Below are 21,022 nucleotides of genomic sequence, written 5' to 3'. Positions count from 1 at the left end.
CTTGGCAGCAAACAGTGGCCTGATTTTGCTTTTTTTTATATATATATTTCTTATTTATTGTATTTGTGTTTTTTCATAACAAAAACCCATCAAATAAAATAAAATAAAGGGGAGTAATGCATATAAAAAGAAATAAATTTGAATGTAAGTTAAAAAAAAAGGTCACAATACATATCCTGTAACTACCCAATCACAACAGATAGTGCCGGCTACACAAAGTAGTCAGAAGTCCATAAGTGGTTCCCATATTTTCTGAAAAATGTCTCCTTTATCTTTTAGACAGTAAGTAAGCTGTTCCAGTTGCAATATTTCATTCATAGTTTTTTTGAACAGACTGAATGTTGGAGGTCTTTGTTGATTCCAGTTGAGCAGGATGCACTTCTTTGCTATATGTGATGATTTTGCTTTTTTAAAGCTTTTCTGGAAATTGGACTTGGAATCTGTGTTATGCAAGTGTGCTGGTCTGCATTAAGTCTAGTTAAGGGCTATTTATGATGATCATTTATGCTGAGGTGTAGCATGATCTGCTTTCTTACCAACTAGGTTTAATGCTGATTAAATGGCTGAACCAAGCACAGCTAAAAATGTTGAAAAAAGCCTATTCATTTCATATAGACACCATGTCATAAGTAATTCAGAGTGATAATGTTCCTCATATGTCATACAATTGAAAGGCTGAACGTCAGCCGCAGTACACATGCTACCTTCATTCAGAGAAACAGCATCAGGTGTGTGTGTGTGTGTGTGTTTGTGTGTGTGTGTGTGTGTGTGTGTGTGTGTGTGTGTGTGTGCGCGCATGTGTGTGACTGTAATCAGTATTCTGAGCATGTCTTATCCTGCAGCTGCCACTAGCAATGAAGCTCAAATTGAGCCAGTAGATTGTGTTTTAATCCCATCCATGTTCCATGTTCACCATTTTTAAAATTAGGTTTACGTTTCACTGGGCTAAAACAAAGTCACTGTTAAATAGGTCAAAAATGAATAGAATCCACATGAAGATACAAGACAAGGTACAAGGAAGAAGGAATTATGAAAAAACAAAAAAAGGCAAATTGTTACGTAAAGGGAACATAGTTCATGTTCCCTGTTCCAGGTATAATCACAGAGCCATCCAGATCTTCCAAAGTTGCATAGATTTTCTCCAAGGATAATGAATATGAACAGTTGGGTAGATCACTTGAAAATAATACCTACTCCTGATTACAAATTATGTGACATTTAATTAGTAATGTAATATTTTAGATTACTTAAAAGGTTTAATCTAACCTGACTATTTGACTTCTTCTGATTTAGTCTTGCAAATCATCAATTGGTGGGCAGCCCACCGCCCGGGGAGCAGTTGGAGGTTAGGTGCATGCTCTAGGACACCTCAGTCATGTGCTGTCGGCTCTGGGGATCGAACTGGCGACCTTCCGGTCACAAGGCTGGTTCCCTAACCTCCAGCCCATGATTAACATTGTAACATTGTTGTTATTTAACATGACATGTAGAGCATTCATTCTCAGAATGAGGAAAAACAACTTTTGTATTGGATTGCTAAATGTACACATGATTAGTATTATTGTTAATTTTATTTCTAATCTTATTATTGGTATTCTAATGTGTTCAGATTCATGCTGGAGTTTGATCATAGAGATATGCCATTCTTCAAATGCATTCATTTTATGATCAGATCACAATTAGGGCCAATATGTTTAGGCAAGCAATTCATCAACCTAGTTAGCAATGCAGGGACAAACCATCACAAATGCTTTTGGTCATTTAGCTAACTTAGAAGGCATTAGGCTAATGTTTGCTGAATCTCAATGATGACAATGCAGTGATGCGTGAGACACAGTAGGATTGTTTTTATTTCTATTACTTTTTGTCTAGTGTGATTTTTTCAGTACTCATGTGTGGGCTCATTTTGGCGGAAATGTCTGTATTCGTTCATGCACAATGGATGAATGGCTCCATGCCTGTCATTTATTCATGGCTAAGTGGCCATCCAGCTATTGTATAGGCTTAATACAATGTCATGCAGTTTTTAGATCATGGTAAACCTCCAATTTTATATTCCAGATTAGATTTTATAACAGACCAAGAACACCAGAGGCAGGCTTATCACAGATAAAGAACTCCAGGAGGTAGGGTTATCTGTGTCCAAGTGGAAGACCAGATTAGAGTTAGCCAACAAACATCGTAAAAGCCTGAACAATTTGGGAACATGTTATGGACAGACAAAAATCAACTTGTACTAGAATGACGAGATGAGAAGAATATGGAGAAGGGAAATAACTGCTTATGATCCATGGCCTATCACCTCATCTACCAAGCATGGTGGATGTAGTGTTATGGATTGGGCATGTGTGGCTGCCCATAGAACTGTTTTCCTTATACTTGTTGACAAAAGCAGTAGGATGACTTCTGAAGTGAACAGAGTTGTATTATGTGCTCAGATTTAGCCAAATGCTTTACAATTGATTTGACCGTTCTTCACAGAGCAGATAGGCAACAACCTGAAGCAAATTGCAAAAGCTGTCCAACCCAAGTTTATTGATGTTTGTAAATATAGGCTAATTCCAAATGTGTTGTGGGCAACACCCGCCAAAGTTTGGACAGAGCCAGTGTGAGACTAGGATGTTTATTTAATGATCAAAAACACCTGTTTTGGAACTTTCCACAGGTAAACAGATGAGTAGGTAACAAGTACTGCTGTAATGATTGGGTGTAAAAGGAGCATTCACGAAAAGCTTCAGGTCAAGATTTGCTATTTTGTGAAAAACTGTGAGCAAATAGTCCAACATTTTAAAAGCAATGTTTTTTGGTGCAGTATTGTAAGGACTTCACAATCTATAGTCCAGTAAATTAAATGTTTCAGAGATTTTTTTAGAAAAGGACAAGGCCAAAAAACAATACTAAATGGCCGTCAATCCCTCAGACACTCACTGCTTTGAAAACAGACGTGCTTCTGTAATGAATATGGCTCAGGAATACTTTGGAAAATTCTTGTCAGTGAACACATTGTCGCATCTACAAACACAAGTTAACAACAACAGCAACAACACCCATGAACACCGCCAACTTCTCTGCGCTAAAGCTCACCTGAGATGGTTTGGTGCAGAGAGGAAACCTTTGCTGTGGTTGGTTCACCTGTGAAATTGTTTTATGATGAATGTCCTGTTCAAAAGTTCAAAAACCAGTGTCTGTCTTGGTGTAGGGGTGTTTTGATGGGTAACCTCCACATTTGTGAAGGCACCATTAATGCCGAGGGGTACGTAAACATTTTGGAACAGCATATGCTGTCATCTAGATGACACCTTTTTCAGCGACATCTCTGCAAGCAAGAATGAGAAAAAAAACTCCAGTTTCACAAGTACTACAATGGGTGTCCTCACTTCCTGAAAGATTGCTGAACATTGTAAAAAGTAAAAGTGATGTAACACAGTGGGAAACATGCCTCTTTCTCATCTTTTTGGAATGTATGGCAGGTATCAAATTTGGAAAAAGGGTATATATGCGAAAAATTTAAGTTTTTGTACTGTGTTCTGTTGAATACATGTTAAAAATGATTTGCAAATCATTGCTGCTTTTTTTTTTAACATTTTCCACCTATCTCCATGTTTTTGAAATTGGGTTTGTAAAATACATGATGCACATAATAATCTAAATATAGCATAAAAGATGTTATGTCATTATGTTTTATGTAAGACAAGAGCACCTAAGAAAGCTGGTGATAACAGTCTGTGCATGTGGATGGCAAACATGATTTAGCTGAAATTCTTCTGATCACGAAGCATCAAGGTCAGAAGCTTCCACTCCCACTCTTCCTCTTTCTGACAGTATCAGAAAAAAGAATCAGCACAAATCAGGCTGAATGAGTCTGAAGTGTTTGATCTAAGATGAATAGAGTGTTTGTTTTAGGCAGCGTTAAAGTTGAAAATCAAGAGCAGTTAGTTAATGTCCTTAATGTCAGCTGTACAGAAGAGTACATTCACTATATGTTTGTGGACAACTAGCTTTACAGTATGTTTTTAAAACAAATTAGTGTGTATATTTTGTTGAAATACAATAACCTAAAGCTGCACTATGTACGATTTGGAGATTTGGAGACCTCTCTGGTGGAAATGTGTAATGTGCCCACAGCATGTGGAAATATATTTTGTAATGTACGTTGTGCTCCAAACACCTTCAAAAAGACCTCACTCAAAACTTGACTCCAAATTGTCTTCCAAGAACGAAAGTAAATTACTCATCATATCTTCATCAGTTAATCATCATGGCCATATTTTAGCATTTTTTTCCTGAGTAATGCTGCTTCTTTCAATCGTAGCAAAAACATGGAGCAGAATTGAGTATATTGAACAGAACTGTCTTTAGACCTTCATGAAAAAATTGAAAAGGGACACTTGCTAAAAGTAGTGATGCACGACTCCAGATTTTCTAGACTCATTGATTCCACTTAATCTATAGATGAGATTAAACTGTTCTAAACATAGTATACCCATTTTTTGTGTATCAGTACAGATTATTTGATTATTTTTTTTTGTAACGCATTTTACCATCACAATTCACATAATTTTACATACTCAGCACAAAGAGGCTGCTGAAGGGAGCTTGAGCTTAATGGGAAACTCAGTGATATATTGAGAAAATCCTTACTGTACTCATTCTTGGTCAATTCTGTGACCAATATTAGCCAGTTAACCAGATTTAAAGTTTTTCCTTAAATGCTGACCAGGCACGTGAATGTAACTCCAACACCAATTAAGGTAGAACAGAAAATTGGAATAAAAAGCCAACTTCTGCTTCATGCTGTTTACCAGTGTTCTGTGAAAAAATATGGTTTACTTGTGTTTTATTTTTTGGGTTTTCTGTGCATGTGAATAGTAATCAGCATTGGCATGTTATAAAGCTGCTAAACAAACTCACACAACTCAAGGTGAACATGCTTCCGTCAAAATGTACCTTGAACCAATTGCAACAAAAAAACAGTCGACAGAGGCTTACTTGCATTTCGAAAATCCTGATTCATAATTTTCTTGAACAAAACCTTTCAGAAAGCATCTCCAGAATGATAACAGAAGAAGAAAAATTCATACTTCCGTTTTAATGTCACTGTAAGCACACTTTTTCCCATGTATTTATGGGCCATTTCTTTTGGTCCATTCATCATGAAATTTACAAATAATGTAAAGGGCATTTTCAAATCACTTCAAAACCTGACAAACAACAAAAATAGGCATGCAAAGTTTTGCTCTAACGGCAGCAATTTTTTTTTTTATATTATTTTGACTGTTCAAATATTTAAACATTCTGACTCATCCCAGTCTCAAAGTCACAGATAGGTAGTGCTGGCTCTAGCATTTTAGGGGCCTTAAGGAGTTAGTAACTTTTTGGATGTGGATGTAATTTGTGTGTGATTTGACTGGACGATTCTTACAGGATAAAGGATCTGTGTAATTTCCCCAAATTACCCCAAATAGCCCAGCATCCAGACGTCATTGTGCGGCGTTAATGGCATGTGTACCTACTTCTGAACAATGACAATACATTATGCAGCTAAATGGTATATAGACTAGGGTTAAGCTAGTAACTTACTAAATGCCACAGAAAACTCTTGCAAGAGGTGTTTTTGAGATATTTCGTTTTCCTTGTCCTTGTAATTTGGCCATCACCTAAAATCTTGTGGATTTTCACACAGTGGTCATGAAAATGATGATTAAGAAATTGGTAAAATCAACGTCCATTTTAGCTGTTAGCCTTGTATCCAGTTTAATTTAAGAACAATTTAAAATGGAGGCGCCTTATCTATTATCTGGTTTTGTTATTTCATTACTTATCTGGTTTTATCTGGTTTTGTTATTACATTACTGTGATCTCGATCCAAACAGGACTACTATTACTGAGGATTTATACATCTAAATCTTACATATAGTTTTAAATAAACCTTCCTAAGTTAATCTTAACAATTAAGTTAAAATGAACTGTTTACGTAACAGTAGCGAACTGGTGATCTGGCTAATTTGTGTAGTATTGGTGATTAAATTCAATTCATCTTACATATTTTCTATCCAGATTGACTGTTTCTTATTTGTCTGAATAAAAGCTACATGCAAATGGTGTACAACCTTTATTTTTGGCTATTTCACCTCATCTTCTGTTCCATTTTGCAGTTTTACATGCATGTTTGTATTTAGTTGTTATATTTTTTTATCATTACTTGAGCGTCTTACACAACATAATACTGTAACACCTAAGAAGTTGCTGTTACAGGGCCCCCTGTAGCCATGGGGCCCTAAGCTGCTTAAGTCGCTTCTTAGATACAGTAAGCTCTGCTGATACGGGTTGGTCTTCAGTTTTAAACCTGTGAAGACCTCTAATGCCTAACATACATTTACAAGAGTGTTTGTGTGCACTCTGTGTTTGTGTTTGTATAGATTAAGCACAGGCAGGATGAAGAGAAGAGGCAGCTCTGTTCTCTGCGGGACCAGCTGAAACCTGCCCTACAACCTGAGCTTAAAGAGGTAATCTCTCACACTCATATGCACACACTGACAATGATGTCATTTTGGTTTCTGAAGTTGGAACCCACCCTCTCCCTTCACCGCAGACACAATCGTACCAAAAAACCATCCAGATTCTGGTTTTTCAGTTGTCATGATTGAAATCTTTATGAAACCACATTCTATGTGTTTCCAAATATTACTCTAATTCGTAAGTGACATCTAGTTATCCTTGGAAGCTGGGGAAGCTCTCCCAGGTGATCCTGGAATAATAAAAGATGTACAGTAAATTATAGGGCACACACTGACAGACAAACAATGCATTTAACGTTCAAATATGAATAACCTAAAATATCAGTAATTTAGCTTGAAGCACAGTAATTGCATTTTAAATATTTGTAATGTTTTATAATTGTTCAAGTATTTTATAGCTGCTTTATAATTATGCCCAGGTCAGTAACCATTAAAAGACTTTATAATTAGTGACATTAGTGTTAATACACGTTTATAAGTCACCAACGTGGTAATCATAGGTCTTTGGTGGAGCCTCATTATTAGTGTGTATAAATAGACTTACAAAACATTGTATCCAACAAGTTATAAAGCATCTGAAATGGATACATGCTAATATAGGCTTCTAGGAAAGTGTTAGCACATTTTCCAACATCTCTTCATCCCTTAAAATTAAACAGGCTGTTTATGTTACTGTGTGTTTAAGACTAATATATGTACATTACCTCTGTTCTGAATACCTGTCCTGTATTGTGCCTCATTCGCAAAGCAGTCTGGACTGAAAAATCAGAATTAATAGGTGGGGCTTCTGAAGGCTGAAAAGGCAAAAAATATGTCAACATGTTGGTTTGACATCAGAAAAACAGGTAATTCAGAAAGGGCTGTTTTTGCAGCTGGACTATATGGAGTGAACAGTGTGTTCTCCACTCACAGTATTTACATACTACACGAAAGTAACAAACGATTTTTTTGTCTATGGCATGGGCCCTTTAAAACAATAAAAACACTGCAGTAATAACCTCTACTGTTCTGGGAAGGCGTAACATTACATGTTGGAACATTGCTGTGAGTATTGTATTTCTACTGTGAGTATTGTATTTCTACTGTGAGTATTGTATTTCTACTGTGAGTATTGTATTTACTATTGTATTAATTGTATTCAACCACAAGAGCATTAGTGAGACCAAGTATAGATGTTGGATGATTTTTTTATTGATCACAAACAACACTCAAACTCATCCCAAAGGAATTGGTTAGAGCTCCAGCACTCCAGGGAATGCTGTTTCACTGTTCCAGAGCCCACTGCTGGGGTGCTTTATACAGAAAACATTGGAAATGGTGACCTTAGGCTCTTGTGTGGCAGCAGAGCTTCTATTCAGTTGGCAAAGCTTTTCTATGGGGATTATGCAAGCTGTTTGCACAGAACTGAATGCCTGTGTCAGCATAGGTGCAACTTAAAGCATCTGAATTAAATGTTTTGAAATAGTGTCTGGATACTTTTGGATGTACAGTGTTTAGAATTAGTATTTAATGCAGTACTAACTTGATGTTTTTTGCTCAATGCAATCAGTCTAGGAGAGTAAGTTTACATTTATGGATTTGCATGCAGTGCTGTTTTTGTGCTACATGCATCCTTAGATGTATGTGTATCATTGTTACCAGTCTGTTTGTTTAGTGTCCTCATGATTTTTTTTTTTTAATTTTTATTTCTTTTTTAAAGTTTTATTAAACATGCATGTTCTTTTCTTTTTTTGCCATACACTAAGCCTGGCCCTAATAATTTGAATGCTCAAGTACTTGTTCGTTATGTTAGTTTTCAGTTCTTATTTAGTATTTGTAAGCTTTGTCCTCTTTTCAAGACAAAAATATAGCCTAAAACGCAATACATATACACACAGAGCAGGTATTATTTGGGTGATGAATTATTCCCAGCACTGTGAAAATGGCATGATTTGTGTGTTGTGCTGGTGTGAGCGGAGTGGACTTTTTAAACCCTGTGTCTACTAACTGTCCACTCGCTGCTACCTTGTTGGTCCACCTTGTAGGTGTAAAGTCAGAGACGATAATTCATCTGCTGCTGCGCAGTTTATATTTGTCTTTCTCTAGTCCTTCAAGGGTGGTCACAGGATGCTGGTTGGTTGGTTGACTATTTTCAGTCAAGCAGTGACACGTGTGTGAAAAGTCCAGCAGCTCTACTGTGTCTGATCCACTCAGACCAGCACAACACACATTAACATGTCACAGCCACGTCAGAGTCAGTGCTGAGAATGATCCACCACCCAAGTAATAACTGCTCTGACCATTGTAAAACAAAGTCAAGAGATCTAACAAGTTTAACAAGTTAACAAGTGCACAGAAACAGATCTGTAATTCTGTAGTCTATAATTGTAGAACTACAAAGTGCACCTGGTAAGTGGAGTGACTGTAGATACAAGGTAGTGTACCTGATAAAGGGTCTGGTTGGTGTATATGAAGTTATTATTATTATTATTATTAATGGTATGATATGTTATTTATTTGTAATATAACATGATATTTAAGTGCTTCTTTGCCTGCTCATACAGTCATGTTTGCACCTAGTGCATGGCCTAAATGTATTGAACCTTGGTGTGGAATGTTTTGACTGTTATGTGTCATCTCCCCCAACTGTGAACATATGTTAATCTGCAGCGTGTGTGAAGCAACACTTCTGCTTTCCATTTTTGATATACTGCATGTGTTACACTGCACGCTGTGGCTGCTTTAACCACCGTCAGTGGAAGGCCTTTGTATTACTGTGCAGACATCTTAGGCCACGAAAAATGTATTTATCAGGGCTGGAACTATGTGCTGTGTGCAGTATCAAGCATTTCTCCACTGCCCAAGCCATCTGCTTAAGAATAATCTGAGCTGTGACACAGGATAAAATCTAGTGTTTATAGTAATTGTAGTTCATCAGGTCATGAAGAACAGTAAGAACCACATCCAGATGTTTGGGTTAAATGCTTAAAAGTTGTTAATTACCTGGGGCTGTAATGTCATACATAAAGCCAACAGTGATCTGGGATTTTACTGTTTGCCTGTTCCTGTTGCTTTTTTATCTTCAGCCTATAAATTATTCAGCCTATTAATTATTAAATTATTTATTAAAAAAACACTAGCGCTCTCCTGTGAGAAATCTGAATTAGTGAGTGAAAATGAATTTTCTGTGCATTTCACAAAATGAACATTAAAAAAAAACTATATACTGCTTCAATTTTTCCACTTAATTAGATTATTACGCATATTATGTCATTTTAATCTCGGTGATTATTTATACTGCAACACTTGCAACTTTTACATGCTCATAATTTTTATGAAGAGCCATGATACTGAATATTTTACATTCAGAACATGCATTTTACACCATAATTAGGATACAAGTACAAAAAAGACAGTCCAGTATACCTTCCAATACCCAGCTTATCTAATAATTATAGCATTAACTTAAATCACTTGCGCTGCTTGTGGATTTGTACAAATCTATGCAGTGGCTAGAGCTGCAACGAGAATGACTGAACCAGCTCGCTACATAGCAATAATGTTACTGAAAACTCTACCTCCTTTTACTACAGGTCTGCCTCCTTTTTAATGTATTAATGTTTATTTGCAGTTATTGTAATGTTTTATGAGCAAAAACACACTTTATGCCCAGATTAATAGATTTGGCTGGCCTAAGACCTTTGCACAATACTGTATGTGTTTCTGTGTTTCTATTTGATGCTCTAATCTAGAACAACTTTTAAATTCACAAACATTTGAAACAAAATCTTTTAAATTCACAAACAATAAACACTAGTGATGTTAAAATGCTAGTTCAGCAAACAAATCAATTTAAGTTTCCAAATACAGTTGATTAGCCAAGACATGTTTGATGTCCAAAGTTTGCTTTTTTAGGTTTGTGCAAGATCTGTGAACCTAGTTAGTATGTTGTGGAAGCTTATATCATTTAGCATGCCTATATCATCACACACTTGAAATTATTAAGGCATAATTCCATGATTAAGATGTAAACAAATCATTTTAAGAGTGGTTTAACGTAAAGTGGTGGTAATAGGAACTAGAAGTCTGAAGCATTCTGTGCCTCTAAATATTACATGATGAAAGTCAGTACACAAAATGATTATAAAATATGCTTCTGGATGCCTGTGATATTGCTTTAGAGATGGTTGTGCGTGAAAATCCCAGTAGATCAACAGTTTCTGAAATACTCAGACCAGCCCATCTGGCACCAAGAACCATGACACGTTCAAGTCATTCTGATGCTCAGTTTGCACTTCAGCAAGTTGTCTTGACCACCTCTACATGTCTAAAAGTGGCCAGTGAGTGTATATAAAAGTCAGAAGACGTGTAGGTGCACTGGTCATTTTGTATTGTAGGGAAAAAAACTACATTTGTGTTGTGGTCATTATGACCCTTGACTGCTATTACCGTTGTAAAGAAAGAAGTAAGTTTCCCTGCAGTGCACCATTTCACATTAGAGCTTTCTAAAATACATTTGTTTATATTTCAGTGATCAAACTAAGCAGAAATGTTGATAAATGGACAAAACTCTCATTTGTGTAATCTCAAATAGACATTGTTAAGTGGTTTTTGACACTGTAAGACAGCATCTTACCATTCTTATAATAACATTTTAATAGAACACAGCATGTTGTACAGTGTCAGAATATACAATCAGAGAGCCAGTGTGATCTTATTGTGTGTGTGTGTGTGTGTGTGTGTGTGTGTGTGTGTGTGTGTGTGCCACAGGATTCTTTAAGCAGGCAGACCGTGTACAGCATGCACCAGCTTCAAGGCAACAAGCAATACGGCACAGAGAAATCAGGCTACCTCTACAAGAAGAGTGACGGGTAAAGTCATTTGTGTGTGTGTGTGTGTGTGTGTGTGTGTGTGTGTGTGTGTGTGTGTGTGTTTTTCCCACCACAGTGATGCAGATCAGCGTGATATGACTGAATCACTGTTTTTGAACACAATCTGTTCACAGTGAACTTGTTTTCCACTTCTGATTTATTCCCCTGGAGTTTCCATACTAAAGGGATTTTCCTACAGCAGTAATGTGGCTTTTCTGACTGTATTAGGAAGTTGCTTTAAAAAGCAGAATGTCAGCATGGCTTCTTATGTGTTCTGCTGTATGTATAGTGGTGGGGTGGAGCGATAAGATGTCATATTATTGCTATCATGATAAGTTTTGGCACAGTAAGCTTTACTGACTATATTATGAACATTGTTTTTGTAATATATATAATGTTTTTTCTATATATAACGCTTTGCAACATATTTTAAGTGTACGGGTGAATTAGTAAGGGTACATTATTAAATGTTGGCCTATATTGTTTTGACCAAAATAATTTACTTTTCTTAAATTACAAACCCAGTTCCAAAATAGTTGGGACAGTTGTAAAATGCAGAAAACAGAAAGCAGTGATTTTTAAATCTAGTCTAACTTGTATTTGAATGAAAACTGTAAATTTGTAATGTTTTACCTCAACATCACTTTTTGCTCATTCTAAAATTGATGCATGCAACACGTTCCATGAAAGATGGGACATGGTTATTGTAAGACTAGGAACATTATGAAACCTTATTCTAAACAGGTGATGCAATCATCCATGGATATAAAAGGACCATCCAGGAAAGGCCTAGTCCTTTATGAGCAAGGATGGGTTGAGGCTCGCCACTCACATAAGCAAAAAATTCATCAAAAATAACATTCCTCAACCAGGGATTGCAAGGATTTTAGGTATTTCACCCTCTACACCCTCATCCTTACCAAGTCCACCTTTGAGATTTTTTATGGAAATAATGCCCTCATGTTCTCAAAGCCAAAGAATAAAAGGACCATCAAAATTGTTACCGGCATAAAGTTCAAAGGCCAGGGTGTTTCAGGGTATGAAGCTGAACACATTTTGGAACAACATATGGTGCCTTTCAGATGCCATTTTTTTTCCCTCAGGGACACCCATGCTTATTTCAACATGACAACACCAAGCCACATTCTGCACACTACAACAGCATGGCTGCCTAATCAGAGAGTGCAGTGCTAGACTGGCCTGCCCACTCCAGACATGCCTCACACTAAAGATGTGTCTTATTAAGCTAAAAGTATGACAGCAAAGGCCAAGTGCAGTTGTACAGCTGAAGTCTAGTATAACAGAAAATGGCAAAACATGCTGCTCTCAAAATTGGAAGAGTTGGAATCTTCAGTCCCCAAATTGACAAGTGGAATTTAACATGTGTTCAACATGCTCCTGCCCAATTTTCTTGGAACATGTAGCAGGTATTACAATTGCAATGAGCTATATTATTTACATAAGGTAAGGTTCGTAAGGTAAAAAATAAAATATTATGTTTTTGTTGTGTTTTTAATTAATAAAAGATCAAACAGAATTTACTGATCACTGCTTTCTGTTTTTATTAGCCTTTCACGCACTGTCCCAGCTTTTTTGAAACTGGGTTTGTACGAGAATGCCTTGTTTTATTAAAACACCTGCAGAAAACATCCCTGGAATTGTGGTTGTTCAGGATGTTCATAGCTCTTACCAAAAAGCTTTGTGATTGCGGGCTCATTTGCATATTGCACACTTCAGCAATAACAGCTTTACAAAGGGTAATATTGCCGTTACAGTTTACAAACAACATATTTTGCAGCCTCATTGCCCTAGTTAGCATGTTGGAATTAATGTTTGCGAGATGTAATGACATTTCTCTGTATCACAGGCTGAGAAAGATGTGGCAGAAGAGGAAGTGCAGTGTGCACAACTGCTATCTCACAATCGCGCATGGAACTGTAAGAAATAGCATTATATTACATTTATGGCCCAGTTGTGGCTTTATTAATATATTACACTACTCTGCTTTTATATAAATCTACATGTTACCATGTAAGTACATAATTACATTATTATTTCATTATATGATTACATTATTATTTCATTACATAATTACAGTACTATTGCATACAGTGAATTTACATTCTGTATCAACAAATTTCAGTTTGCATTTCTGACTTTTTACCATTTGTTTCCCAATTAAAAAGAGAACTGTACTGCAAAGGATGTTTCTTCTTTCTGCATGCAAATTCTAATTGTATTCAAATATCTTCTCTTCTACTAGAAACACAAATATGATATAAGTTGAAAGATTAAAATTTCTCTGCTTGTTTCAATCAGCTACAAGCGTTAACGGTGACTTCTGAGTGTGATTATGTGCCCTCTCTTTCTTGTCAGCCAAATAAACCTCCAGCCAAACTGAACCTCCTCACCTGCCAAGTCAAACCCAGTCTTGAGGACAAAAAATGCTTTGACCTAATTTCACGTAAGTTACAACTGCACTTGCGGCCCTCTGTTCAACGCCGCAATATGTGACATGATGACATAATATAAAGATATACCAAATATAGCAAATGTCTAAAAGAGTACCCTATTTTAAGAGTTATAGCAAGAAAGCTCACGTGTAAGAATGCAGAGAAAAGTTTCCATTTCATTGCTTTACAAAGTGTGAAAATAACTGCCAATTTATTCTAAGTCGTTATTTCACTGAGTAACTTACTGTCACTGATGCTGTATATATTGGACAGGCTGAAGCAGTACAATATTATTTTATTATGGCTGTCATCACCAGCATCCAGTGAGAGCAACAGTGTTTGCATATTCCAAACAAACAGTGTGTAATGTGTACAATGTACAATGCCAAAGTGTGGGCACCCCTGGTCAAATGATGTTTTGTTGACTTTCTAAATGAAAGCAAGTACACATTCTCTAAAGACAAAACACAATTTCTATTTATTTGCTAACTTTATGAATATGGCATATATTACATATTATTATATGTATTGTTATGTTAAACTCAGCAAAGAAATAGAAATTGTGCACTAAAATTAGTAGAAAATTCCATGTTTAGATTTGTTCCCTGTGAAGGATGGGATAAAACAAGGATATCAAAAGTCGCTCTAATTCAGTATGAATAAGATGAAGTTATACGCAGAAGCTGCTTTACTCAGGTTAACTGTGTCATAATACTTGCATTGGCTTTTACTGTTCTGCTTTAGTTACATAACTCTCAGACTGGTCCTGATAACTGCTGCTATTAATAGTTATGTGATTCTTTATTGCCACATAGCAATGTGGGTGTATTTGACTCAGTTAGAGCTAGCTGTCTGTGTGTGAATGTCTACAATAAACAATATGGTAAACAGAGCCCATTGACCGAAGTGAGACCATAGACCGAATTTATACTTTTGCGGCAGTTTGGTGCTTTATATACAACAGAAGCTTAAATACACAATTTATGGGCCATGCACAAGGAAATATACTAAATGTGCTTCTTTCTATTATGCAAGGATTTCCAGACCCCAGGAATTACCCCAGGAGTACACCAAATAACCTTGGGAATACTTTTATAAGTGATAACCTTTACACTTGATTTAATCTTCTATCTATTTCATTAGTTGGCCATATGGGTAATGTTACTTCCCTGCTATGGATGATACAAACAAGTCTACCGTCCCTGCGCTCCATTTATCAACTCCTGACCAAGAGAGCCTCATTGCAACTGCTATGAGTGGATTTTTTTTAATTCTGAATTTAATCAAAAGGCAATGCAATGTTAGTTTCACTTTCACGAATGTGGTTTAGTGTGCTGGGATTAGCATTTTATTTGCTTTTCTTTATTTGTAGTTCTGCATTTCTGATTACAAATTATTTGAATTTGCTTTCTCATCCCTGTGCACTGACCAGCACTCCAGAGCGAACAATGCCTGCAATATAGGCCTTAGAAGCATCACTATCATTATTTATTCATTCATTATTATTCTATACATCTGGTGTGCTGTGTCATCACATCATAAACATGGCTGATATTTTAAAGAGGATTGATTTTAAAGTACATGGATGGTTGTGTTACAAATTCATCACAGCAATGAGAGCATGTTTGGAAAGTGCGAGAAGGGGTAGGCTACAGGGAGTTTAACCCTTGTGTGGTGATGATGTATTTGTTACTCAGTGGTCTGGTGAACACACACACACACACACACACACACACACACACTACCATCCTGCCTTGTAGGACCAGAACAGAGTGAAGGACACAGCACCTCCACACCTTTATTCCGTGGATTCACCCCAACACCACGTGTAATATAAGTGTGTAGGGTTGAATAGAGTGAAGTCATTGAAAATGTGTTATACACTGCTCAAAAAAATAAAGGGAACACAAATAACACAGTATAACTCCAAGTAAATCAAACTTCTGTGAAATCAAACTGTCCACCTAGGAAGCAACACTGATTGACAATCAATTTCACAGCTGTTGTGCAAATGGAATAGACAACAGGTGGAAATTATTGGCAATTAGCAAGACACACTCAATAAAGGAGTGGTTCTGCAGGTGGGGACCACAGGCCACTTCTCAGTACCTTTGCTTTCTGGCTGAGGTTTTGGTGACTTTTGAATGTTGGTGGTGCTTTCACACTTGTGGTAGCATAAAATGGACTCTACAACCCACACAAGTGGCTCAGGTAGTGCAGCTCATCCAGGATGGCACATCAATGCGAGCTGTGGCAAGAAGGTTTGTTGTGTCTGTTAGCGTAGTGTCCAGAGGCTGGAGGCGCTACCAGGAGACAGGCCAGTACACCAGGAGACGTGGAGGAGGCCATAGGAGGGCAACAACCCAGCAGCAGGACCGTTACCTCCGCCTTTGTGCAAGGAGGAACAGGAGGAGCACTGCCAGAGCCCTGCAAAATGACCTCCAACAGGCCACAAATGTGCATGTGTCTGCACAAACGGTTAGAAAATGACTCCATGAGGATGGTATGAGGGCCTGACATCCACAGATGGGGGTTGTGCTCACAGCCCAACACCGTGCAGGACACTTGGTATTTGCCAGAGAACACCAGGATTGGCAAATTCACCACTGGCGCCCTGTGCTCTTCACAGATGAAAGCAGGTTCACACTGAGCACATGTGACAGACGTGACAGAATCAGGAGACGCCGTGGAGAGCGATCTGCTGCCTGCAACATGCTTCAGCATGACCGGTTTGGCAGTGGGTCAGTAATGGTGTGGGGTGGCATTTCTTTGGAGGGCCGCACAGCCCTCCATGTGCTCACCAGAGGTAGCCTGACTGCCATTAGGTACTGAGATGAGATCCTCATACCCCTTGTGAGACCATATGCTGGTGCAGTTGGCCCTGGGTTCCTCCTAATGCAGGACAATGCTAGACCTCATGTAGCTGGAGTGTGTCAGCAGTTCCTGCAAGATGAAGGCATTGAGGCTATGGACTAGCCCGGCCGTTCCCCAGACCTGAATCCGATTGAGCACATCTGGGACATCATGTCTCGCTCCATCCACCAACGCCACGTTGCACCACAGACTGTCCAGGAGTTGGCAGATGCTTTAGTCCAGGTCTGGGAGGGGATCCCTCAGGAGACCATCCGCCACCTCATCAGGAGCATGCCCAGGCGTTGTAGGGAGATCATACAGGCACGTGGAGGCCACACACAATACTGAGCCTCATTTTGACTTGTTTTAAGGACATTACATCAAAGTTGGATCAGCCTGTAGTGTGTTTTTCCAGTTTTTGTGTGTGACTCCAAATCCAGGCCTCCATTGGTTAATAAATTTGATTTCTATTGATGATTTTTGTGTGATTTTGTTGTCAGCACATTCAACTTTGTACAGAACAAAGTATTCAATGAGAATATTTCATTCATTCAGATCTAGGATGTGTTATTTTTGAGCAGTGTATATTCTTCACAGAAAATGAGCAAAGGCCAAGGAATCTGAAATCGGTTGAAATAATTATAAATTGCACATTTTTAGTCTCGGCTAGAGGAGTATAAAGACCCCTAGCACTGGACTGCTGAGCAGTGAAACTTCTCTAGAGCTCTATCCAATACCTTTGGGAAGACAACTAATCAACTAATCATCCATAACCAGTAGGTGACCTCACTAATGCTCTTGTGGCTAAATGCCATCGAATCCTCACAGCAATGTTCCAGTATTTAGCACAAAGGAAAGAGTAGATGCTGCTGCAGTGAAAAGAAAACACACTCCACAGTAATATCCTTGATTTCAGAAGAAACATTGGATGAGCGGGTATCTGTATTGGATATTTTACAGTGTACTTTAGTTTCACAGAGTATCAGTAGATTTCTTGGAGTCTGACTTTTTGCTATTTTGTGAAATTCTGCCAGTATTTCAGTCAGTATGATCTCAGGTATGATAACGTCTCTCAGTAGAGTTTTAAAAACCAGGCAAGGGGCTTTCTGGGTGCAAGATGTTTACAGACTGCATTCTAATGTTAGCATTGGATCCTGTTTCAGCACCTAATGTTTGTTAAGTATGTGTGACTTTGCTCACCTGTGTTTTCTTTGCAGATAACCGCACATATCACTTTCTGGCTGAAGATGAGCCTGACTGCATGGCGTGAGTATTTTTATTTGATCTTTTCTTTCTTCCGCTGGCAATGAAAATCCTGCAGCATGTTTTTGGATTCCATAAAGCTTTTAGACCAGTTGTATCCATTTTATACACACACACACACACACACACACACACACACACACACACACACACACACACACATGTTAAGAGAGGGCAACCAAGTGGTCTCAGCATCTTAATTGTTGGCCCTATTGTTGGGAGTTAAGTCCTTAGCAATACTATGCTGAGCGTCCAAGAGAAATTAGAGTAAAAATTCAGACTTGGGTTGGGATTTTGAGGATTTGGGGATTCTAGTGGGAATGTTGTGCTTCAGACCCCTTTCCCGAGCAGATGATCTGATGATTTTGAAAGTGTTGAAAGCTAATTCAAAGAGAACTCAGTCAAAATAACGAGGTGACTTCTGAGGATGTAAGTGAATTATCTGCTATTGCTATTACAATGTTGATTTTGCATTTGAGACTTAAACATCAGGCTGACCTTTTTTGAGCCTGTGCATGTGATGTGAACACAGAAAGACGTATGACGGACTCGGAGCAGCACACAGACACCATATTATAGTGCTTTATCTGGCTTAGGAATGCTACTTCTTTAGGTAGGATGGCCCTCATTCACCCTTCTTCCATCATTAAGCGCAATGCTAACCCACGCAGGGTCTCTGTTAGATATCACAACATGAATTATCAGGTATCATTCTCCTCCAAGTGAGTTGAGCTTCCCAATGATGTTCATTTCGCAATAGTTAAAAATATCTAATGTGGTGCTGCTTCATTTGGCTTGGAGGAAGCATGTGCTAGCCTTTGCCCTCCTAGCTTGGAGTCATCATATGACAGGGGAGACCTAGCAAGTGGGTGGAATTGAACATGAGAAAATTGGGTTTAAAAATAATTCATACAAAAATGCAAAAAAAAAGATATGCAATGTCCCTATGAGCCCAAACATAGTCTATCAGTCAAGATGTGATTGGTGTCTAAAGTTTTGTGCTGGCGGTATATGAGGTATCAGCTAACAAGTCACGGAAACTTATACCTCACCATTTAGCATCATGCAAGCTGTGTAGCTATGTCCTCATGCAAACTTTGTCAATTTGTGAAGTTATCCCAAATATACTTGCTTTTGTGGTTTCTGTATAAAAATGGACAAAAGTAAGGATAGAATTCAGACCTGCTACTGTTTATAATTCTGAAAAACTGGGCAAAAAAACAAGTGTTTACCAGCATTTTTCAAGTGTTACTGCATCTATTACTTTCTGGATAAAGATCAAGCCTGACAACTGTTTTTAACTATATGATGTATTTTTGTCTGTTTGTAGAGATAACAAAATGTCATACAGTGTCAGAAAACAAATAAGCTATGTATTAGCCAAACATGTCATCTGATCAACTTTCAGGGTAACAGGGAGAAGCGGATAAATTAGCTTTTTTCACCTAACTATCAATTTAATTTGGAGACATCAATTTAATTTAGGTGCATATTGAATAGTATAGTATGTTTCAAGTATTCTAAACAGAGTGCTGTGTCTATTTGGCCTCTATGCTCAACCCATACTCATGTGACAGTCAGCTGAAGTGTGTACTGAGTCATATAGAAGAGAGCTTTTTTTTGTTAATTCACAATGCACCCTTTCCAAGAGTGTCTCTTTCCATGACAGCAAAGAAAGCCTTTGAAATATGTGATTTCCCTTCCTCAGATGATTTTCTCTGTGCTGTGATTGAAGTGCTTCTGCCTGTTTATCTGTGACTAAATGCCAGAGGCCAAGAGCTGCAAATGAAAGGGCTTATGATAGCCACGGTGCATCTTTCAAAACTAATAGGAAAACAGCCGCTGAATGCTTTTGAGAAAAGCAATTGAAGACACCACAAACATGAATTGATTTGATTCGAAAAAACATAATTTCCACAGTAATAATGTGTATTACATCAGCACAACTGAGAGATAAAACTGTATTATGTTTGTATTATTGTGTTATGTTTAATTCATGTTGAAATGATATTTACATTTGTAAATTCAATGCATCACTTTTTTCAGTGCAGGAATACGGACTACATTGCAATACATTGGACAATAATAATGCTCACAAAGCGCATGTAGCAGAGAATAAATTAATTCCAGCAAAAAAATCATACAGTGGTGATACAAAAGTACTTCAAAAGGTTTGAACTTCAGCCTGTTTTTATTGTTATCATGATTATTATTAATATTTGTAGTAGTAGTAATAGGCGTGGTATTATTGCAGAATGTGTCCTGCTCTCTCTTTAGCACCAAACATGTTAGCTGTTTATGAATGGAAGCAGCAACTGGCATGATGGTATAATGCTAATTACTGTGTCTGATTTTATTCACTGTTAACAACATTAACATTTTATAGTGAGCCATTCCTTGCATCATGTGGAAGGCAGTGGAAAGTGAAACTTGGATCAGGGTCATATTGAAGCCCATTCGTGGTATTATAGCTTTATATGGTATGCAGTACAGCCCTTTGCAACACTGCAGAACTAGCTATTTTAAATGCGTCATGCTTTCTGAATTTATTGATTTACTGTGTATGTGTGCAAGTATGTGTATATGTGTGTATGAGGTGTCAAAATGCATCAGGGGATCATGAAGCATTGATCCAAAGGTCTGAAGATGGCAATTCAACTGCGTCAAATTTGTAATGTCAGAATATTTTGTTATCAATAATAAGACTGGGCAATTTGTAAAATATCTAAAAATATTTTGCACAGTATTTTCTTTTTAAACATGAGGAATATTGATTGTGATCCACCCCCTCATCACCTAGAAAACACAAAACAAATAGCTGCAGATTTAACTTGTATGCTAAATTAACATGAAAATGTTTAATGAATAAATAATAATATAAAAACTCAACATTTTTGGAAAACTACTTCCCCTCTTCTTTTAAAAGTTGATACTGAAAACAAATGCATTTGTGTCCTGCTTATGTTTTCTTTCTCTTTAAATGACTTGCATGCTAATAGCGCCCCCTACTAGATAAACATCATGCTGCTACACAAGCTCTAAAAGAATTCCAAGGTCATTTACACATGCTTTACATATTAAAAAA

General features: G+C 37.5%; 1 protein-coding gene across 4 annotated transcripts in view; it reads left to right on the top strand.

The window, feature by feature from the left end:
- Window positions 1–21,022, top strand: part of unm_sa1614 (un-named sa1614) — an 85,328-nt gene that overhangs the window by 36,774 nt on the left and 27,532 nt on the right. For 2 of the 4 annotated variants that reach the window (XM_037532538.1, XM_037532537.1), the window contains exons 9-14: window positions 6,420–6,506; window positions 8,068–8,076; window positions 11,268–11,368; window positions 13,236–13,305; window positions 13,745–13,832; window positions 17,892–17,940. In XM_037532538.1, the coding sequence (XP_037388435.1) occupies window positions 6,420–6,506; window positions 8,068–8,076; window positions 11,268–11,368; window positions 13,236–13,305; window positions 13,745–13,832; window positions 17,892–17,940 (404 nt within the window). The remainder of the gene's footprint in view (window positions 1–6,419; window positions 6,507–8,067; window positions 8,077–11,267; window positions 11,369–13,235; window positions 13,306–13,744; window positions 13,833–17,891; window positions 17,941–21,022) is intronic. The other 2 variants (XM_017692845.2, XM_017692844.2) reach the window with 1 other exon arrangement.

The sequence above is a fragment of the Pygocentrus nattereri genome, chromosome 21 (genome assembly GCF_015220715.1).
Source record: "Pygocentrus nattereri isolate fPygNat1 chromosome 21, fPygNat1.pri, whole genome shotgun sequence".
In the NCBI taxonomy this organism is placed as follows: domain Eukaryota; kingdom Metazoa; phylum Chordata; class Actinopteri; order Characiformes; family Serrasalmidae; genus Pygocentrus; species Pygocentrus nattereri.
Note: the sequence above shows the minus strand (reverse complement) of the source record. Positions and strands in the feature narration are given on the sequence as shown.